Genomic DNA, 20,204 nt, shown 5'->3' with positions numbered 1-20,204 from the left:
CTTTTCTGCATTGGGCCTGAGGGTCTGGCTGAGACCTGGAGGTGAATTCAATCCCCTCAACTGAGCCTTGCCTCTCTCTGCCCACCACACCATGACCCATCCCAGTTTAGGTGTGGAAGTGATTGAAACCAGATCTAGAGTTCCAGGGACAAGGAGGGCAGGACAGCCTTAGCAGCTGAGCAGGATAGCTGTGGCCAGAGGCTGTCCAGTGGACAGGAAGACAGCAAGGCCCTGAGGCCACCGAGGCCCCAGGGATTCATGCTGGCTCTCCAAGGAGCCAGAGAAAGGGACTCAGGTGGTGCAATGCCAGATGGGACTGATGGCCTCGTACCAGTTGCCTCTGCAGAGGAGTCTGGGTTGTCTGGCCCGGCTTCACCAGCAGGTTCACTAGCTTCGCCAGGGTCTCTGCTCTGGGAGCCCTCAGCAGCCACACCCTCCAGCCCTTTGCCCTCCTCCTCGGCAGAGATCTGGGCGTCCACTCCAACTTCCAGCACACGGATGGTCTCGTGGCCTGACATCACGATGACCTGCAAACAGAGCACAGGGGACTTCGCTGGTGCGGAGCGGCTGGTCTAGCCCTGGGGAGCGGAGCTCTGGGTTTGGCTGGGGGAGAGCGGAGAGCGCACTTCAAGACTTGGACCTCCTGCCTGAAGGCGGCGTGCTCTGTGGCAATTCCACAGCCTGGGGCAGGCTGCAGCTCCCTGATTCCAGGCAAGGAGCTTCGGAAAGGAACTGGGGGCCTGGTGACAGGGGAAGGGCTTGACATGTGCTGAAAAAAGCCCCACAGAGCCAAACCGCTTGGGGATATTTCTATTTGCCCCTCTTCTTGGACTCGGTTCAGGGAGTGGTAAGTGGCCTATCCCACAGCTTTGCCAGGGTGTCCTCTTAGCTGCTAGGATATTGGAGTGTGGTGATGGAGGCCCCTAACACGGTATCCACAGCCTAAGCTGGGCCAAGAAGCAAATCCCTCTTCACTTCTCTTGAAACCTTAGAGAGGGACGCCTAGGTGGCTCAGTCATTAAGCGCCTGCCTTTGGCTCAGGTCATAATCTCAGGGTCCTGGGATCGAGCCCCGCATCGGGCTCCCTGCTCAGCAGGAAGCCTGCTTCTCCCTCTCCCACTCCCTCTGCTTGTGTTCCTTCTCTCGCTGTGTCTCTCTCTGTCAAATAAATAAATAAAATCTTTAAACACACACACACACACACAAAACCTTATAGAAGTTCCCTCAAAGATAAAGGGGTGGAAAATGCTCCACAATGTTGAGGAACTTTTTAAGCTCTTGATTCCTTTATTTCTAAAACCCTGGGGTAAAGGCCAAGATTCCCCTGCGAGCTAACTTCCTGAAACAAGGGTCAGGAATCCTGGACTGGAGCTTTGGACCCCGTGGGCCTGCAGGTCCAGTCGTGCCACCTGTGGGCATGCTCCAACCTGGAGGGGGGCTTCCACAGCCCAGCGGTGCGGGCAGCCCGCAGGCCTCCCTAGAACACTTGGTGGTCTTCTGCTCAAACAGCCAGCGCTCCTGCGCTCTTTAACTCCAGCACTTTGAATTGGGCCATTCAAGATTCCAGGACACTCTGTATATGCAAAAGCTCTGTCGGGCCTCCCCTGCACTTGGCCTGTACCCGAAGGCACTCCCACAACACAGTCCTGAGGCCTGAAAATTGAATCCAGCCAGAGACTGCCGGAAAAAGTGACAATGTAACCCATCAGGGAAGTATGAGTGAAATAAACTTCCAAAAGCAGTTCCCTTTCTGATGCAAACTTGACCTATGAGGGACTTCAGTCCAATTACATTTTAAGAGGTATTAGTCTTTTTTTCTTTTAAAAAATGATGTAATAAATACGTTCACTACAAAAAACTATAAAATATATATACGAAAAAAGAGAGTAAATTACGTGATGTCCAAATCTTTCCTTACATAAAAAAATATATATTTGTATATGTTTTTAAATTTTTATTTATTTTTAAAAGTAAACTCTACCCCAGTGTGGGGCTTAAACTCACGACCTCAAAATCAAGAGTCACATGCACTACCAACCAAGCCAGCCATGTGCCCCATACATTTTTGTATATTTTAATTTCATTTTTTAAAGTCACAGCTTAGGGACGCCTGGGTGGCTCAGCCGGTTAAGCGTCTACCTTCGGCTCAGGTCATGATCTCAGGGTCCTGGCATGGAGTCCCACATGGGGCTCCCTGCTCAGCAGGGAGTCTGCTTCTCCCTCTGCCCCTTCCCCCCCCCCCCAGCTCATGCCCTCTCTCTCTGTCTGAAATAAATAAATAAAATCTTAAAAGAAAAAAAAAAAGTCACAGCTTAAATCCCCCAACTCAGCCCCTGAGAAATCCTAGCTGGTAACTATAGCTGGATGAGTGAAGTGACCAAGAATTTTGGTAAGAAACAGATACTGACAGGCTCTGTGGAGTCTTCCTCCTGACCATACCCTGGGGTCCATGACCCTCACTCCCCCCGCCCCCTCCTGCCCTAGCATATACCTGCTCATTGACAGTCAGAGATGACTCTGGCCCGGCTCCAGGATCCATGGTCACTTGTCAGGGTGGGGTGGGGGCCGGTCCACACCTAGCACATCTGTGGGATGACATGGGACAGGAAAAGCAAAGGCTGATGTGACACAGTAATACAATTTCTATATCATCTCAAAAAGTCAGGAGGACAATGGTAGGAAGAGAGCGAATCTTAAGTTCTCTCAAATATCTGTAGAAGTAAGCAGGATTCTAAGGACTTTAAAACGAAAGTGTCTTGCCTTCCTACAGCATCCCAGGAGAACCTACACTCAGGAGGAACCAGGGTGACAAGAGGAAAGAGAAGGCCAAACATCTGTCCCTGGGAGTCCCCCAGTCTGCAGGGAGAGAGCAGACCCAGCTGAACCCAAGCTGACTTTGGCCTAGACCCTGAGAACCTCAGACACAGGAAAGGAGCACTCTGGCTAATCAGAGGGCTTTTTAGGGGAGGAGTCTGAGCAGACTTCCTGGAAAAGATGGTAAAGACAGGTATAAATTAAAACAGTAGTCCCCAACTTGAATATGCATGATCATCACCTAGAGCACTTATTAAAAATACAGACACCAGATTCCCCTGAACTCTGATTCAGCAGGGGGTCTCACAAAATCAGCTCTTAAGTGATTCTGTGGCAGTGGCCTAGCGACCCTCCTGGCCTTTAACACTGGAGGCAGGACAACCTCCAGATGGTCGAACAGCCAGCCAAAGGCAGGGAGAGGAAGTGGGAGGAGCCCTTGTAAAGAACAGATTGGCTGGCTGGAGCCACAAACAGTAGGGTCATAAGAAATAAAGGTATAAAGGGGACAAATAGGTTTAGATACTTATATAGCAAAGAAGGCAATTAACATTGACTTTGAGTGCCTCCAGTGCTAAGTGTTTATGTAACGTTTATTCGTGTTCATTACTCATGCCGGCTGGGGGGACGGGGGCATTATTACCACCACGGTACAGATGAGGAAACTAAACTCAGAGAAGTGTTCTAGATTCCAGATTTTTCCCTTCCCCCTCTTTCAACCCTGGGGTGTTGATCGGTCTTCCTCATTTTATTTTATTAATTGAGGTAAAATTCACCACTGTAACCATTTTAAAGTGTCAAACTCAGTGGAATTTAATAGATTTACAATATTGTGCAACCATCACCACGATTTAGTTCCAGAACATTTTCATCATCCCCAAAGGAAACCCCCATTAGCTGTTACTCCCTTTCTCTGCCAGACCCAGCCTCTGGCAACCATTAATCTGCTTTTTTCTCTATGGATTCGTCTATTCTCCATATTTCATATAAATGGAATCATATGTCATGGAACACTACATCAAAAACTAATGATGTAATATATGGTGATTAACATAATAATAATAATAATAAATAAAATAAATGGAATCATACACTAAATGGCGTTTATGTCTGCCTTCTTTCACTTGGCAAAATGTTTTCAAGGTTTATCCCCGTTGTAGCATGTATCAACACTTTAATCCTTTTTATAGCTATGGAATAATGGATAATATTGGGTGGGCTTTCGGCACTCTCTGCGCCGGCTCAGGGAGAAGCAAAACTGAGATTTCATTTCCAAGATGGAAAGTGCGTCAAGCTCAGCTGAGACTTTACCGAGCACTCCCCAGGCCCGTGCTGATCCAGCACCTCCCCACACAAGCAGTTCAAGAGAAAAAACCTGTAAGGGCAACACCTAAACAATAAGGAAGGAAAACAAGATCTTCATTTAATCCCTGTTACAGCATAGTAAAATGTCTTAGAGAATGAAGACTATCAGAACTTTTCAAGGAATTCGGCATCTTCACCGGAAGAAAACTGTTTGGAATTTTAAGAACATTTTAAACACATAGATCGTGAATGTGAAAAAAGTACATATTCCATAAAATTATGTGAATCTACGCACTTGATCCTGGGTCGTGCAGTGGTCTCCAAAAATGATTTTGTGAATGAGGATTCCCAAACACGGATTAAATGAAGAACAAGCAAAACTGGTGAAGCAGGTCCAGGAAAAGGAAGACCTTCTTCGGGGACCAAAACTAGCATAATGTATAGACCGAAGAATGACTTGGGCCAGTTATGGGGTTGCTCGAAAAGAAGTGGAGAATCTGTAGTCAGCTGGTGCTTTATGAGGGGCAATCGGCTGCAATTGACAAGACTCAGTCAGCCTTGCTCAGTTGCTAGGCCACTATGGGTTAGATGACCGATTGCTATACTATAGCAGAAAGGAAGAAGAACTTACAGGTGTTTAATTCATAATTTTTCCCCCTAGGATTTCTTTGAAAATGATAACGTAATTAAAAGATATTTATACACTTTTTAAAGATACTAACACATTTTAAAGGGAAGATATAAACCATTAGGGCTTAGAGAAAGGTACCCTGACGACCATCAATGTAGAGGCACTCTACTAAACTAAATTATAGAATGAAAATTTAGTATTTTGAACAAATTTGCCAAAGAAGACGTGACATTTAAAGAAATGCGAAAAAAAATGTGATTAAAATAATTTGGACAATTCTGGAAGTCAGTTTTAATATATTGTTCTGTTTATTGTGGTAAGAACATTTACCGCGTATTTCCATCTGGATGGTCTAGTAGGCAATTAAACTCATATGTCCCGAAAAAAAAAAATCCTGTATGGATATACCACATTTTGTTTATCCATTCATCGGTGGATGGATGTTTGGGTTGTTTCTACCTTTTGGCTATGTGAATAGTGCTTCAGTGAATTTTTCTGCACACGTTTTTGTTTAAACACTTGTTTTCAATTCTTTGGCATATATACCTAAGAGTGTAATCGCTTTTTAGGGTCTTCACTCTTTGGCAGAATGTTTCCTGGCCAAGGAGGCAAGGAGAACCATGAGGTTCCTTCTCTCCCTTTCCTTCCCTAACCACCTAGAGTAGGGATGAAAAGAAGGGCAAGAAATTCAGGACGCCTAGCAATTTGAAAAAAGAGTAAATAAGGCTTCCCTTTTCAGGTAGGACAAGGTGGGGCAGGAGGGGAAGAGGAATTTGCTGGAAGAGCTAGTAGGCATCATCCACCCTCACTGGGACTCTGGCCTCATTCCTGGGTGATGTCCTCCTCCAAATTTTGTACATGGGAGCCTTCTGTGAGTTTTGCCAAGAACCTGGCAATTTACCACCTGTGCTGGATGGGGGCTGGGATGAGCCATGATATTGGTTACATACAGAAGTCAATTAGCAAGCCATCTGCAAATTCAAATAAAAGGCAGAGACAAAATGGAGCAGAAAGGCGTGCAAAGTAAATCTGGGTCCATTATAGCTTGATACATACATTTCACAGGGCAAGAATTTTCCAGTTCCAAAGGCCTTTAGAAGGGAGGCATCAGTAGCTAGTCATTGTGGGCCAAGGGGCATCTGCTCGAGAGGAGCTTAAAGCCTGCTCCTAGTCTTGCCACCGGTTCCTTAGGGCCAGCCGTGGCCACTCACAGGGAGTGGTTAAGCAAGTGTTCACTTTGTGACTGTTATTCGGGGGATTCAAGCAGCAGAGAGGCTCAGGTAATTCTAACATCCCTTCTACCCTTGAAATTCCATGAGCTTATGTGGACCCGGGTCCTCAATGTTTAGTCCTCCGTGTCAAGGGAAAAGGCAGGCCTGGCTCGGAGCCTCTGGCCACGCAGGCGCACTCTGACCCGCCAACCAGGCTTCTGCCTAGCAGGAATGCAGGCAGAACAGAGGCAAATGCCTCCCTCATCTCAGACCCCAGGACTTACTGGTCTCCCTTCGTCTTGGCTTGAGATTGCTCCTATCAGAGATACGCACGTGACATAAACACCTCTCCAGTCTGTAGACACGCAGCATTCTGACTCTGAGCTCTGTTCTGTGCGTCTCCTGGCTCAGTATCTGTGCAGACTTTCTCCTGCAGCTGGTCCCAGCCCCTTGCCAGGAACTTTCCACATTTTTCAAGCCTAAGGCTGTGGTTTGGCCTCACTGACTAGACAGCCATCTTTAGTTTGCTTTTTGACCGGTTCCCCAATGACAGGGGTAAACGGCCCATTTGCACGGCCTCCTTTGAGCTCACGATGCCATGCCGTGCCCACAGCCTGGCAGCCAGTGAGGAGAGACGATCCGCGGTCCGTTTTAAGAGAAGGGGCTCCTGTGATCACTCAGGCAGTAGAACTCCACACCATACACAGCACAGTGGAGCTGCTCTGGGTAAAGCTGGGATGGGAGCCAGAGCCCACCCAAAGCCTCCTCCTTGGTCTTCTTTCTCCAGTGAGATGAGTGAAAAACACCTGACTCGAACCTGGCAAAGCATCTCAGTTGGTTCCCAGACAGTTCATTTATCCCTCCCTTTCCTGGGCTAACATCTAAAAATACAGGTAACCCCGGGGAGAGAATGAACAGTGGGTGCTGAGGCATTTGCCCACAATCTGAAAATCCCGAGGTCTGGGGCCATCCAGGAGTTCCAGCAGGGGGGCCTGAGTTAGGGGACCTGGTTCTGTGTATCATTCTCCTTTGGCAACTGCTTTGGGCTTGCTTAGGACAACGTTCTAAGGCACCCAGGAGGAGCATTAGGAAACCTCAAACGGTCACCTGGGTGGCTCAGTTGGTTAAGCATCTGCCTTGGACTCAGGTCATGATCCCAGGGTCCTGGGATCGAAGCCCGCATCGGGCTCCCTGCTCAGCGGGGAGCCTGCTTCTTCCTCTGCCTCTCCCCCTGCTGTGCTCTCTGTCTCTGTGTCAAATAAGTAAATAAAATCTTAAAAAAAAAAAAAAAGGAAATCTCAAACACATCCGAACCCCCTAGAGTAGCCTGAGATTCTATTAGGAAAAATCCTGAAATGTTTCGTCCTTCATTTATTCAACAAATATTTCAGTGGCTACTATGTGCTGGGCATGAGGGATACAATGGGGGAGAAAACCTTCCTCAGCTTTGTGGAGAAGCCTTCAGTCTAACATGGGAGTCAAGGAAACAAAGAGAGAACTACAATACAGTCTGTTTAAATGTCATGATGGATAAACAGGGGCAAGAGGATCCACAGAAGGGATACCTACTGCAGTTTGGGGTTGGTCCTTTTCCTCTTGTTCCTGGGTTCCGACATGAAATTTTATGTATGAAGAATCTTATGCCATGTGGAGGACAATGGAAATTCTCGTATGGGATGCAGACTTTTAACTCAGACTCATTTCTGTGGTTTTCATCCCTCCCTTAACACTTCATGTGGTTGAGGTTTTCAAGGTGTAAAATACCTTCTGACTATACAGTCAATTTTGGAGGCGGAGGGTCCTCTTCGTGAAGTTAGTGGACTCTAAGGAATGGCTGGTTAAGCTGAAATTAGTTTTACCTGTACTCAATTGAAAGAAAGCCACATTTATTGTGGGAAATCACCTTTCAAAAATTTGACTTTATTCTCTCAGGCTAGGCTGTTTGTTGGCAGCAGAATCTCCAGCTCTACACTCCTTTTATATTTAAATTGTGTATGCACTTACCTCTTGCAGAGCTGCCATTCAAAAAGACCACAATGACGGCATGCGGGAGACTGGCATAGATGGGTAACTAGGGCTGAGCTGAATGGTGCCATCAACACTTTACCTCCTCCCTAGATGGACCAAATCTCAATCTCTGGCTGGGAACTTCAGCCTCAGAAATCCAAATGCCTACTGACTGTTCATATCATCTTGTACTCAACATGTTAAAACCAAACTCCTGATTTCTTTTTTTTTTTTTTTTTGTAGGCTCCACATCCAATGTGGAGCCCAACACGGGGCTTGAACTCACGACCCAGAGATCAAGACCTGAGTTGAGACCAAGAGTTGAACGCTTAACCAACTGGGCCACCCAGGTGCCCCCAAACCTGTTCCACCTGCATGCAGCCTTCCCCGTCTCAGCCAATGGGCAGTTTCATCCTTCCATAGACACTCAGGCCAAAAACCCTGCCATCATCCTTGCCTTCTCTCTTTTTTTTTTTTTTTAAGATTTTATTTATTTATTTGAGAGACTGAGAATGAGAGCGAGAGAGAGCATATGAGAGGGAGGAGGGTCAGAGGGAGAAGCAGACTCCCCGCCGAGCAGGAAGCCTGATGTGGGACTCGACCCCGGGACTCCAGGATCATGACCTGAGCCGAAGGCAGTCGCCCAACCAACTGAGCCACCCCGGTGCCCCACCTTGCCTTCTCTCTTATTGCTCACATTTGCTCCTTCACCAAATCCCACTGGCTCTTCCTTCCAATATGCCCAGAATTCCCCCACTTAACACTGCCATGGCGGTCCACACAGCTTTCGTAGCTGGTGTGAAGGAACACCACATCCCTGCACAGAAGTATTATCAGCCCTTTTCTTAAACTGCCAGACTCCAGAGAGGCTGCCACCTCAAAGTCATTATTGCTTGATGGATTTTCTGCATGTCCTCCCATCCTTCTCCATTTCTGGTCCCAGGACACAGATTTCCCTGCTTACACCTGCTGAAGAATAATAATCATGTATAGTTTATTGGGATCCATGACCTTTACACATAGTATTATAGTGAGCACTCTCTGGAGACAGACTGTGTCGGGTTCATCATCTCAGCTTTGGTATTTACTAGCTGTGGGCCTCAGGACAAATGACTTAACCTTTGTGCCTCAGTTTCTTCATCTGAAAAAATTTGAGAAATAGCACCGACTTCATAGGGTTCTAGTGAGGCTTGAATAAATTAATGCATGTAAAAAGTTTAGACTGATGCCTGGCACATAGTAAGGGCTCAGAAAATGGTAGCTCTTACAAAAATTTACATACATTATCTCATTTCAATTTAGTGCAGCCACTGAGAAGCTGGATTCATCTCTCAGTTTTAAGATTTCTTAGCTGTGAGACCTTGGACAAGGACCTAACCTCTCTATGCCTTAGTTACCATATTTGAAACGGGGCTAGTGTTACAGTAAATCGAATAAGGGTTCAATGTATATTAACTATTATTATTTGATTCTGGGACACCAGCACCCCCAGTCCATAGTGCAAATCCACACTGAAACTTGACCAACTGTGTGACTTTCCACAGGGGGGCAGATTACTTCTCTGTTTTCTCAGGGATAAATAATAAGAGAGTTTACTTCGGAATTATTGAATAAAACACTAAGAACAATTAGTTATTATTACTCCCATTTTTATAGATAGAAAGTTGAGGCTTTGGAGGGAAACCTAGACTCAAACCCCAGTTTGGCCATGAAATAGCTGTGTGATCTTGGGCAATTGACTTAATCTCTCTGAAGCTTAATTTCTTCATCTTAAAAAAAAAAAGATTTTATTTATTTATTTATTTGAGAGAGAGAGAGCAGGAGCAGGGAAGGGGGGAGGGAAGGGAAGGGAGATCAGGAGAGGGAGAAGCAGACTCCCTGCTGAGCAAGGAGCCTCACGATGATGATGATGATGATGATGATGATGATGATGCGGGTTGTTTTTTTTTTTTAAGATTTTATTTATTTATTTGACGGAGAGAGACACAGCGAGAGAAGGAACACAAGCAGGGGGAGTGGGAGAGGGAGAAGCAGGCTTCCCGCGGAGCCGGGAGCCCGATGCGGGGCTCCATCCCAGGACCCTGGGATCATGACCTGAGCTGAAGGTAGACGCTTAACTGACTGAGCTACCCAGGCGCCCCTAATTTCCTCATCTTTAAAATGGTGATTAAATAGGAAAACCTTACAGGGTTGTTATAACGGTGATAAGAGATCATGTAAGTGGAATGCTTAGCATGGGGCTCTTACTATGATCCCGTTTTATCGAGAGGGAAATGGAGGTAGAGAAAGGTCAGGTGACTTGCCCAAGGGCACAGGAAAGTGAATAGCAGATTCAAAGTTCAACACAGTGTCCACCTATCCCAGGCCCCTATCCTCCTAACACAATACCAAACTTCCTCTCCAGAATTGTAAGGGCCTTATTCTGGCCTCCAAGGATCAGGACACATTGGAAAATGAAAACTCTCAGTTCTCCTCCAGACCCCCCCCCCCCCTCCATCCACTAGCAGAGATAAATAGCTTGGTAAGCTATTGACAGACCAGCTAGGCATTCACATAGGCCAGAAAAAAGGGAAGGAGAAAAAGATAGGAAAGTAGTGAACAACTTTAATTCCCCCTTTCCAAACTATCACGTATAATCTTAGACATACATAGGCAAACAGTAAACACTAGTTTAATAAGGACACATTTAGTTTCTCCTCCTGTTCCCTTTCCCTTGTCCCGAAACATGATTCACCCTAGGCAGGGTGAAGGGAGGGGGCAAATGAAATGTGGAAAATAAAAAGTAGGTATATTCCCCCACTAGACTGTAAGCTCCAAGAAGACATGTCCACTTATTAACATACCCCAGTGCTTGGGGCGCCTGGGTGGCTCAGTCGTTGAGCGTCTGCCTTCGGCTCGGGTCATGATCCCAGGGTCCTGGGATCGAGCCCCGCATCAGGTTCCCTGCTCAGCGGGAAGCCTGCTTCTCCCTCTCCCACTCCCACGCCTTCCCTCTCTCGCTGTGTCTCTCCCTATCAAATAAATAAATAAAAATATTTAAAAAAATACATACCCCAGTGCCTAGTATAATACCTGGTACATCACGGGGGCGGGGGGTGTTAATGACTATGAGCCAAAAATATAAACTAAGAAATCAGGTCACTTGCCCTCCTCATATTTCCTACCTCCTCCCTCAAAACACAGATCCTATTTCAATTTTTTTGCCCCATTCACAGTCCTAGGACTACTTAAAAATTATTTCAAAGAAGTGGCAATAAGTTCTGGAGAACCTTAACCACTCTTACTCCTTCCTAATGTGGCAATCCAGGTTCCCTCCCATTCCCTCTGTGGCCTCACTGATCCTCATTTTGACACAGAAAGAGCTTGAGGCTTAAAGGCAGAAGACCCAGGTTGAGTACTGCTTCCCCTCAGGTCATCTCCCTAAGCCTCGTTTCCTTATCTGTAAAATGGGGCTAACTGATAGTACCCACCTCATCGGTTATTGTAAGAATTAAATTGGTAACATTTATGTAAGGCACTTAGAACTGGGCCTGGCACACAGCAAACACTATGTAACTGTTACTACTATTATTGTTGTTATTTTTAAAGTAGGCTCCACGCCCAGCCCAGCGTGGAGCCCAATGCAGGGCTTGCACTCACAACCCTGAGATCAAGACCTGAGCTGATCAAGAGTTGGATGCTTAACTGACTGAACCACCCAGGCTCAGTAAAATAATAATTGTTATTATTTTTAATTGAACTAAAGCATGCATATAAAAATGTTTTCAATTGTAAAGTGTTAAAAATAGAAAAGATTATTAGTATGATTTTATAGCCAGTTAATCTTGGGGAGAGGGATATAATCTTATCCCATGTTCCTTCATAATGCAGAGAACCCTTAGCGAAGCAAATTTCTTCGGATTCACTTTTTCTTAGGTGCTAGATAGTACCTTCAAAAGAGAAGAAATAGCTCATCTCTCTCTCTCACACACATACACACACATTATCACTCTATGATATTACCTTGTATGCTTTCATGTTTATTATCTGCCTTCCCTTGACCCCCTAACCACCACCACCACCTAAACTGAAATGAAAACTCCATGCCAAGGTAAGTTCTATCTGTATTGTTCAGAGCATGGCACATACTAGGTATTTTTGTTTGACCAATGAACGAAACGAAGTTCTACTGCACATATGCTAAAACCAAACAAACAAAAAACAGGTCACAGAAATATCACCCTGAGCATCAGGACTTCAATCAAAATGGAATATATGGAATTATTCTTCAGAAGGCCCTGCTTGTCACTGTTGGCTGCCTTAGAAAACCAAAATAAGGGGAGGAGGGATATATGTCCATAAACAATTAAAGACCAGCCTGTATTTTTGGAGCAAGGAATCTGGAAGAGCAGTGAGGTTACAATCTCTGCAAAGAACTTCTTTTCATTTGCCCCCAAAGGCTTCCTAACCGTGTTTTATCCCCCCCTGCCCTGCAGCTGAGGCTATTCTGTGGTTTTAGGCTTCCAATCACGGCTGAGTGGGGATTACAAGGCTCCGAGCGGCTCCCTTGGCCTTGCCAGGTGAGAATGGCCAGGAAGCACATATCGGGCCCATTATCATGACTATTTGTTAATAATAATATTGTTATTAAATATTTATGAAGTGCTTATGCTCTGCTCGATGGTGACCCTCCCACCATTCCTCCACGCTTCCAGCAACGTCTGGGTTCCTAACCCCGAGTCCCACCAGTCCTCCCTGGGTACTGTGGCTGGGGAGAATTGTGACAGGTCACCCAGGCCGACCCAGTTGACCTTAACCGCCGGGAACCCAGGCGTCCGGGTTCTCCGGTGGGGCGGGAATCCGCTCCCGGTCGCCACGGGGTCTGTGTATGTAACGTCCGCTCGGGTCCGTATCCCACCTGGGCTCCAGGGGAGGGGCCGGGTCCAAGCTCCCCACGGGGTCCACCTGGCGGCCGCCCCCTCCCCTCCCCCGGTCCCCGCCGGCCCGCGGGCGGGCGAGGGCGCGGCCCCCGGGGTCTCCGGGCCCAGGCGGGCGGCCGCGCGCAGTCTCATTCCCAGAGCTCCCCGCCGCCCCGGCCCGGCATCCCGGCACCCCGGCCCCGCGGCATTTTCTCTCTTTATCATAAATATATAAATTATGCTAATTACGGGCATTGCATATTAACCAAACCCGAAACCTCCCCTGCCCGGCCCCCTCCCCCTCCGTGCAAACCCCTCCCCGCCCCGGACCCCGCTACTTACCGGAGCCCGAGCCCGAGCCGCCTTCGCCCCGGGTGCCCGGCGGCCCCCGATTAGAAATTCATCTCACAGCTCGGGCCAGGGGGCCGGGGCCGGGGCCGGCCGGCCGCCGCCCGCAGACAAAGAAGCCAGTGCGGCTTGGCTGGGCTCGGCTCGGCCCGGGAGCCGGTCGGGACCCGCCGCCACCCCCGGGCCCCCAGGCCGGGCTGGGCAGAGCCGAAGGGGACACCGCGGGCTGCGCCGGGCGGAGGGGGGGGCGGCCGGGAAGCGGGAAGGGGGAGCTGGGGGGGGGGCGGGCAGGTATATATATTTTTCTTCTTTCCCCCCTTCCACAACCCCCCCTTTTCTCCCCCCCCTTTTTTTCCCTCCTTCTGCTACTTGGATTTTTTTAGCTGCTGCGTCATGAGCATAATTTATGCAAAGAGCTTTGCCGCATGCTGCACCGCGCGCGCCAGCCGCCGGGGGCGGCGGAGGAAGGGAGGGGATCTGGGGAGCCGGGAACGCGGAGGGCGGGGGTGGGGTGGGCACCCTCAGCCCTTGGTCACGCCGGGAGGCCCCAGCTCTCCTCCCGGCCTGGAGTGGAGGGTCCGTGGGGGCGGGTCACGCAGCCCCCTCGGAGGTGCTGCTCGAGGTGCTTTCGTTTTGGAAGGTGCGAGAGTGGGAGCAGGGGCGCGGGAGTCCGAAGTGGGGACCCTATGCCACATTCCCTTCGGCCTAGGGTTGGGGCGGGGGCTCCCAGCCACCGCCGCCTTTCCTCTCTAGTTAAGTCAACTGTGCTCCTCATCGTCGAAAGTCAAGTTCAGGTCCACTCCCAAGCCCCGAGCCAGAACCCCAGCTCGAGACAGGAGTGGGGGGCTTAGAGGGCGTTCAGCCAGCGTCGAACCTCCAGTTGGTTGTGCCCTGGCTCCATTTCAGGGAGGGGACCCAGGTCCTGAATGCTCCCTCCCCCCTCACCCCACTGGCGGTTGGTTGTGGGCTGTCAAGACAACTTCCCTGCCTTCCTGTCCAAGTGGACAAGAAAATTAAAAAAAAAAAAAAGTTCAGTAGATTGGAGAAGAACAACGTTCTGCTTTGCTGGTGGTGATGGTGCGGACTGTTTGGTTTCTCTAGAGGCCTTTGAAGGTAGGCTAAGGGGAAGGGATTCGAAGAGGTAGAGTTTGGGGCCGAGGGTAAAGCAGATTGGAGAAGTAGTTGACAAGCGGAAGAGGAAGGAGTTGGAAGACCAAAGGAGAAGAGAAGGAACGACGGGAGAAAAACTGAGGAGGGAGGCTCTGTAAATTCAGTGATGGTGGTGGCCTGCTATCGGTCTGGGTGCACCCCTCTGCCCGCCTGTCCCCCCCCCAATTTGGTGGTTAACGGGGAGCGGGGAGAGAGTGTTCCATAGTGTGAGGAGAAGGGAAGTGGAGCCCGCAGCCCTCCCAGGACTGTTCTTTAAGCCCCCTGGTGGAAGACACTGCAGGGGAGAAGACGGGGAGCAGCACCACGTGGCTCCACACCATCACTGCTACACACTTTTCCAGAATGTTGCCTGGAGCTTGCTCACACCCAGGGGTCCTGCTCACCGAAGCTTTCCTCTTGAGGCCTGACATTATCATTTGTCTGGCCCGCAGGGCTCCGGTTCTAGCTCTTCGCCGTTTCTACCTGAGAGTGAGGAGATAGGGCCGCTGGCAGATTTATAAGAAACCAATGGATTAGGAGTCAGAATATTTAGGTGTGAGTCCCAGCTCTCCTGCTCACAGTCCAGGCAAGCAGCTTAACTTCTTCATTACTTATAAAATGAGGGTTCTATCTATAATCACTACTTCATAGGGTTAAGAAGTTTAATAGTGAGGCTGTATGTGAAAGCACTTAGGAAACTATAAGCTCTATACAGTTGTAAGGTATCAGTCCCTGTATGATAGTTGCATCCGTTTTTTTAAAAGATTTTATTTATTTGTCAGAGAGAGCACAAGCAGGGGGAGCGGCAGGTAGAGGGAGAAGCAGGCTCGAGCAGGGAGCCCGATGTGGGACTGGATCCCAGCACCCTGGGATCATGATCTGAGCCAAAGGCAGACACTTAGCCAACTGAGCCACCCAGGTGTCCCATAGTTGCATCCATTGTAATGGCCTTGTGAAACTCTGACACATGTCATGGTATTACAGCTCTTGGGAGTTTTGTTTGGTCTGTCTGTAGTCTCTATGGTCTTTCCCCTCCCCTTTCCCCTCAGATTGTAAATTCCTCGAGAGCACAGGCTGTGACTTAATCATTTTTGTATTTCCTACTACTCTGTGTGAAGGAGGGGCACAGTCTTGCTCTTGAACGTTGTTACACGAAGGCAGAAACTCTTAGTCTATGTGACTTGGTTTGGTGCTACACACAGATCAAATGCTTTGAATGACGTAAATGTCAAGGATAGTTTTTTTTTTTAATATTTTATTTATTTATTTGACAGAGAGAGAACATGGGCAAGAGGGAGAAGCAAGGGGGGAGGGAGCAGCAGACTCCCTGCTGAGCAAGAAGCCCAACGAGGTACTCGATCCTGGGACTCCAAGATCATGACCTGAGCCAAAGGCAGTTGCCCAACCAACCAAGCCACTCAGGCACCCTGCATTGCTTGAATTTCTGATGAGCATATATTAACTTTTTTGTATGTTTAATTTTTTTATTCGGGTCTAACATGTGCACACAGTAAAGTACCTAAGAGGTACTTTGGAAGAACCCTCTTAAGTCTTAAATGTACAACTTGAATTTTTACGTAATTATAAATCACTACTCACAACAAGATATAGAGCATTTCTGGGCACCTGGCTGGTTCAGTCAGTAGAGGATGCAACTCTTGATCTCAGGGTTGAGTTCAAACCCCACATTGGGTATGCAGCCTACTTAAAAAAAAAAAAAAAAAAAAAAAGCATTTCCAACACCCAAGAAAGACTCTCCTGTGCTCCTTGATAGTCAATAAACTCCCAGTTACCACTATTCTGAGTTCTGTCCCCATAGATTAGTTTTGTGGTTCTTGAACTTCATATAAATGGAATCAGACAATATGTGCTCGTGTCTGCCTTCTGTCACCCAACATGTTTCTGAGATTTATCCATGTTGTTGTGTCTAGCAGTACTGTTTGTTCTTTTTTTATTGCTGTATGTATTCCATTGCATAATTATGCCACAATTTATCCATTCTACTATTGATGGGCATTTGGGCTCTTCCTGTTTTTGTCCCTTATATGGATAAAGCTGCTATAAACATTCTTGTACAAGTCTTTTGGTGAGTATATGCACTCATTTCTCCTGGGTAAATCCTGAGGAGTGGAATTGCTAGGTTTGGAATATATATTTAATTTTTGTAGATTCTGCTAGTTTTCAACAATGTTTGAACCGATTTATGTCCTCAGTAGTAACATATGAGAGTTCTAGTTGTTTCACATCCCCTCCAACACTTGTAATACAGGGTTTTTTTTTGAATATTGCAGTACAGTCTTTTTTTGGAATAAGTATATATTTGATAATCAGAAAAAAGCTTCAACAATATAAATATTTTCATGGATGGGTAGAGAGCGATGTTGCCAGTGGCTTCCTTCTGCTTCCCAGGCCAAAGAAAACTCCTGCACATTTTCTTTTTCTCCTGAACTCCCACTTCCCATGCCTTCTGAGCCTACATTTCTTTAACAAATAGTTATTATCTACTGTGTGCCAGACACTGGGCTGGGTGCTAAGTGTCCAGTGGAAGACAAAACAGACTGCTCCCTTGGAATTTATAGTCTACTAGGGAAACAGACATTCAACAAAAAAATAAACACAAATACATCATTACACATGATGTTTAAGAAAACAAGGTGGTACAAAAGAGTAACGCTGGGGGGCGGGGTAGGACAGACCTCTCTGAAGGAGTCAAATATAAGGCAAAATGTAAAAGACAGGATAAGCAGGAGGCAGAAGAACAGCAAAGGCAGAAGCAGAGGCAGGGCACAGAGGCCATGAGGCAGGGAAGAACTTGGCCTTCAAGAAACGGAAAGAGGATCAATATGGCTGGAACACAGCAAATGGGAGTTGCACAAAATGCGGCTGGAAAGATAGGCAGGGCCCACATCAGGAAGGCCTGGCCATATATACCTTCAATCTTTCAGTTTAATTAGGTTCTTTCTTTGCAAACTCCACTCAAGGTTTATCTCCTCCCAAAGCCTTCTTGAATAATACCACATTGTTCTAATTAGTATTATTTTAATTACATCATTGTTCCAATGACTTCATTATATAATTTGTAGTTTATAGGCCATTCATTCTTTTTCTGGAGAATATATTGGTTTCCCCAACAGATGTGGGGCAGGGCCTTATGTTTCCTCTTTTGTCGGATCTCCTCCAAGCACTAAGCGTATCAGGGGGGCAGCAAGAGGCTGTTGATAGGAAGAGTCTCCCTTGGCACTGTACTCCATTCCTAGAAAGCCCTGGGAATCTGAGCAAGTAATCTCTGGTGTCCTATCTTCCCTGCCTTGAGAACTAACCCAGTTTCAGGTCTTCAAAAATTGTCATGGAACAATCAAATTTCCCCAGGATCCATGCCTATTTTCCCCAACACCATCCTTGTGTCCATAGTTAATTTTGCCCCTCCCCCTCTCTAATCACCAGATTAGAGGCATCACTGCTGTTGCTAAGGTAATGAGGTGTGGGCAGGTGGGAGTGAGTTGGAGGATGATAACAGTGGGGAGGCCGGTTGGTCAGAAGGAAAAAGCTCTCAACTGGGAGAAGACGGCGATGCATTTCCAAGTGCTTCTCTGCCAGTTTATTCCCCTCTCTGTGCTTACCTGCTTGTTCTCTCTGAAAGCTATTAGGATTTTTTTTTTTTTTTTAATCTCTGGAGTCTTAAATTTTACCACGTTATAGCTTGTGGTTGGCCAGTTTTCACGAAACAAGGAAACTGTTGCCCATCTTGACTGGTCATATTGAAGTCCTTGTGAGAATGGGTGATGGAGGAGGAGGCCCCTGAGTACTGTTAACAGTGTGGGATATTTTAAGGTGAGAAGTCAGAAGGGTTTTTTTCTTCTTCTTCTTCTTTTTTTCCCCCGAGAAGCCAGAGTTTTTGAAAACTTGTATGTGACACAGAGTATGGCTGTGCATACTCCATTTTTTTTTACAGACCTCCCACCCTGAAATGTGTATATTTTATTCTATTTAATTTCAGCAATGATGTAGAACGGTATTACTAGGCTGCTGTCACTCTGACAGATCACCCTACTAGCTCAAAGGGTAAATATGTGTGGTTTTTTTCATAATTTTTGTACAGTAACAAGGTGAGGAACATTTTAGCTCATAAATTATTTACCAAACCTCACAGGCATAATAGGCTATGTGCATATTCATCAGGCCATCATCCATTATTCATAAGAAGTTCACTTCAACTGTTGGAAGAAAATGAGGTTGTTGATTGAAATGCTGAAGAAATGTGGTCTTTTGTTCTCCCCCCTCCTTTCTCCCATCTGAGTAAGTCTGGAAGTTTCCATCAAAAAATGATATTGTAGGAAAAGGAAATTTATTCCTGACATGCAGATGTGTAGATAAGAGGGAAAGAAAGCCTGGAGTAGGAAATAAATTGGCAGAGTCAACCACCATTAATTTAACTTGGCTAAAGGCCCCTGATTCCTGCTTGCATAGAGACTGTGCCCAGGAAGTGGCCAGAGGGGCTATCCTTCCTTGCAATAAAAAAAGCAGCTTCAGCAAATCTGATAGAGTTAATACTTATATTAACTAAGAGACAGGTTGCATTCTATAGCTCAAGAAGTATTTATCATTTATCTTCTTTGACCTTCACACCAAATCTGTGAGGTAGGAATATTCAAGATGAGAAAACTGAGGCTCAGAGAGGTTAAGTGACTTGTCTAAGGCCAAACAGCTGGCGAGGAGCAGACCGGGGGTAGAGCCTACATTTTCTTTCACATTCCATGTTCTTTATATTCTGTCTTCCTAAGTCCTCTGGATGATAAAGCCCACCAGTCCCAAGAGAGAAGCATTTCACAATGCGTTCCACGAACCTTTGATTTTATTATTTTCCCTTTTTTACATCTTGATTATTTCCGTGAACTACAGAAGCAGATAGGCTTGAAAGCATCAAATAAGACAAAGTTCTATAGAATGGAGACTAACAGATGTCCCTGGGGCATGAACAGTAGTTAACTGCTGTGACGGCAAACCCCCATCACCACAGAAGCAAGTAGGAGACATTATAATCCAATCAGATCCACAGATCTGTGTTCAGATGTGACCATGGTCGCTTACTAGCTGTGTAACCTTGCGCAAGTTAGCTTTTTTAAGCCGTAGTTTCCTATTTGTAGAATGGGAATAACACTCACTCCTAAGGTTTTGTACGTGTTGACTGAGATAATGTATATGAAACCCAAGTGTCAGCATTTTCATCTTTTTTTTGTTTGTTTGTATTTCCCTCCATTTTAAGGGTCACCTCTCTCTAGTGTATTTGGGGAAGTGGAATGCAAGGCAAGGTTTGTCTCACGCCTGTCTCCCAAATCTTCTGCTTGACCTTCTGTTCCATTTGGTCTTGGGCCACTCACTTGGCTGCTGGTCACAGCCTAGCATGCCTGGTGTGGTTCCTCTGGATGAAATGCAACTATATTCACAGTGGGGCAGGGCTATGAATTCTCCCCAACGTGACTACACAAAGTGTTCTTTACACAAAGAGGGTTGGGGGACGACTAAAGAGAATTCCAATGACTAAGGGAAAGCTTAAAAATTTGCCTTTAACTTTCCCTATAATCCAAGTGAAAAACAGCTGAGGAGTTCAATCTTTATTTAAGAGTCTGTTCCTTTCATGGAGGTAGCCCAGACCCTAACCTGGCTCCCTGTCCTCAGGTCTGCTTCTCTCCCTAAACTCCTCCTTCAAACCTCCACTTCTTTCTGGGAAGTCCCAGGCCCTTCCTCCCTCTTGTTCCTCAGCTACCTCCAGTATATTTCCCTAAATCTGACAAATTCAGTCTCGAAGAGATGAATGGGTATGTGTGTGTGTGTGTGTGTGTGTGT

The 20,204-nt window shown here is 46.7% G+C and overlaps 1 protein-coding gene and 1 pseudogene across 3 annotated transcripts in view; one reads left to right on the top strand and one right to left on the bottom strand.

Moving 5' to 3' along the window:
• The window catches only part of POU6F1 (POU class 6 homeobox 1), a 33,237-nt gene extending 19,760 nt beyond the window's left edge, over positions 1-13,477 (bottom strand). For all 3 annotated transcript variants that reach the window (XR_004678755.1, XR_004678756.1, XM_035002647.1), the window contains exons 1-3: positions 13,206-13,477; positions 2,492-2,585; positions 332-527 (exon numbers count right to left, since the gene is read on the bottom strand). Coding sequence is in view for 1 of the 3 variants with exons in the window: in XM_035002647.1 (XP_034858538.1) it covers positions 332-527; positions 2,492-2,539 (244 nt within the window). In the remaining 2 variants the exon portion in view is untranslated. The remainder of the gene's footprint in view (positions 1-331; positions 528-2,491; positions 2,586-13,205) is intronic.
• Positions 4,068-4,757, top strand: LOC118008841 (annotated as a pseudogene).
• Positions 13,478-20,204: the final 6,727 nt, after the last annotated feature.

Source organism: Mirounga leonina, unplaced genomic scaffold, assembly GCF_011800145.1.
Source record: "Mirounga leonina isolate KUSES-001 unplaced genomic scaffold, KU_Mleo_1.0 Mir_126, whole genome shotgun sequence".
NCBI lineage: Eukaryota > Metazoa > Chordata > Mammalia > Carnivora > Phocidae > Mirounga > Mirounga leonina.
The sequence above is the reverse complement of the archived record's forward strand: the minus strand, read 5'-3'. Positions and strand labels throughout refer to the sequence as shown.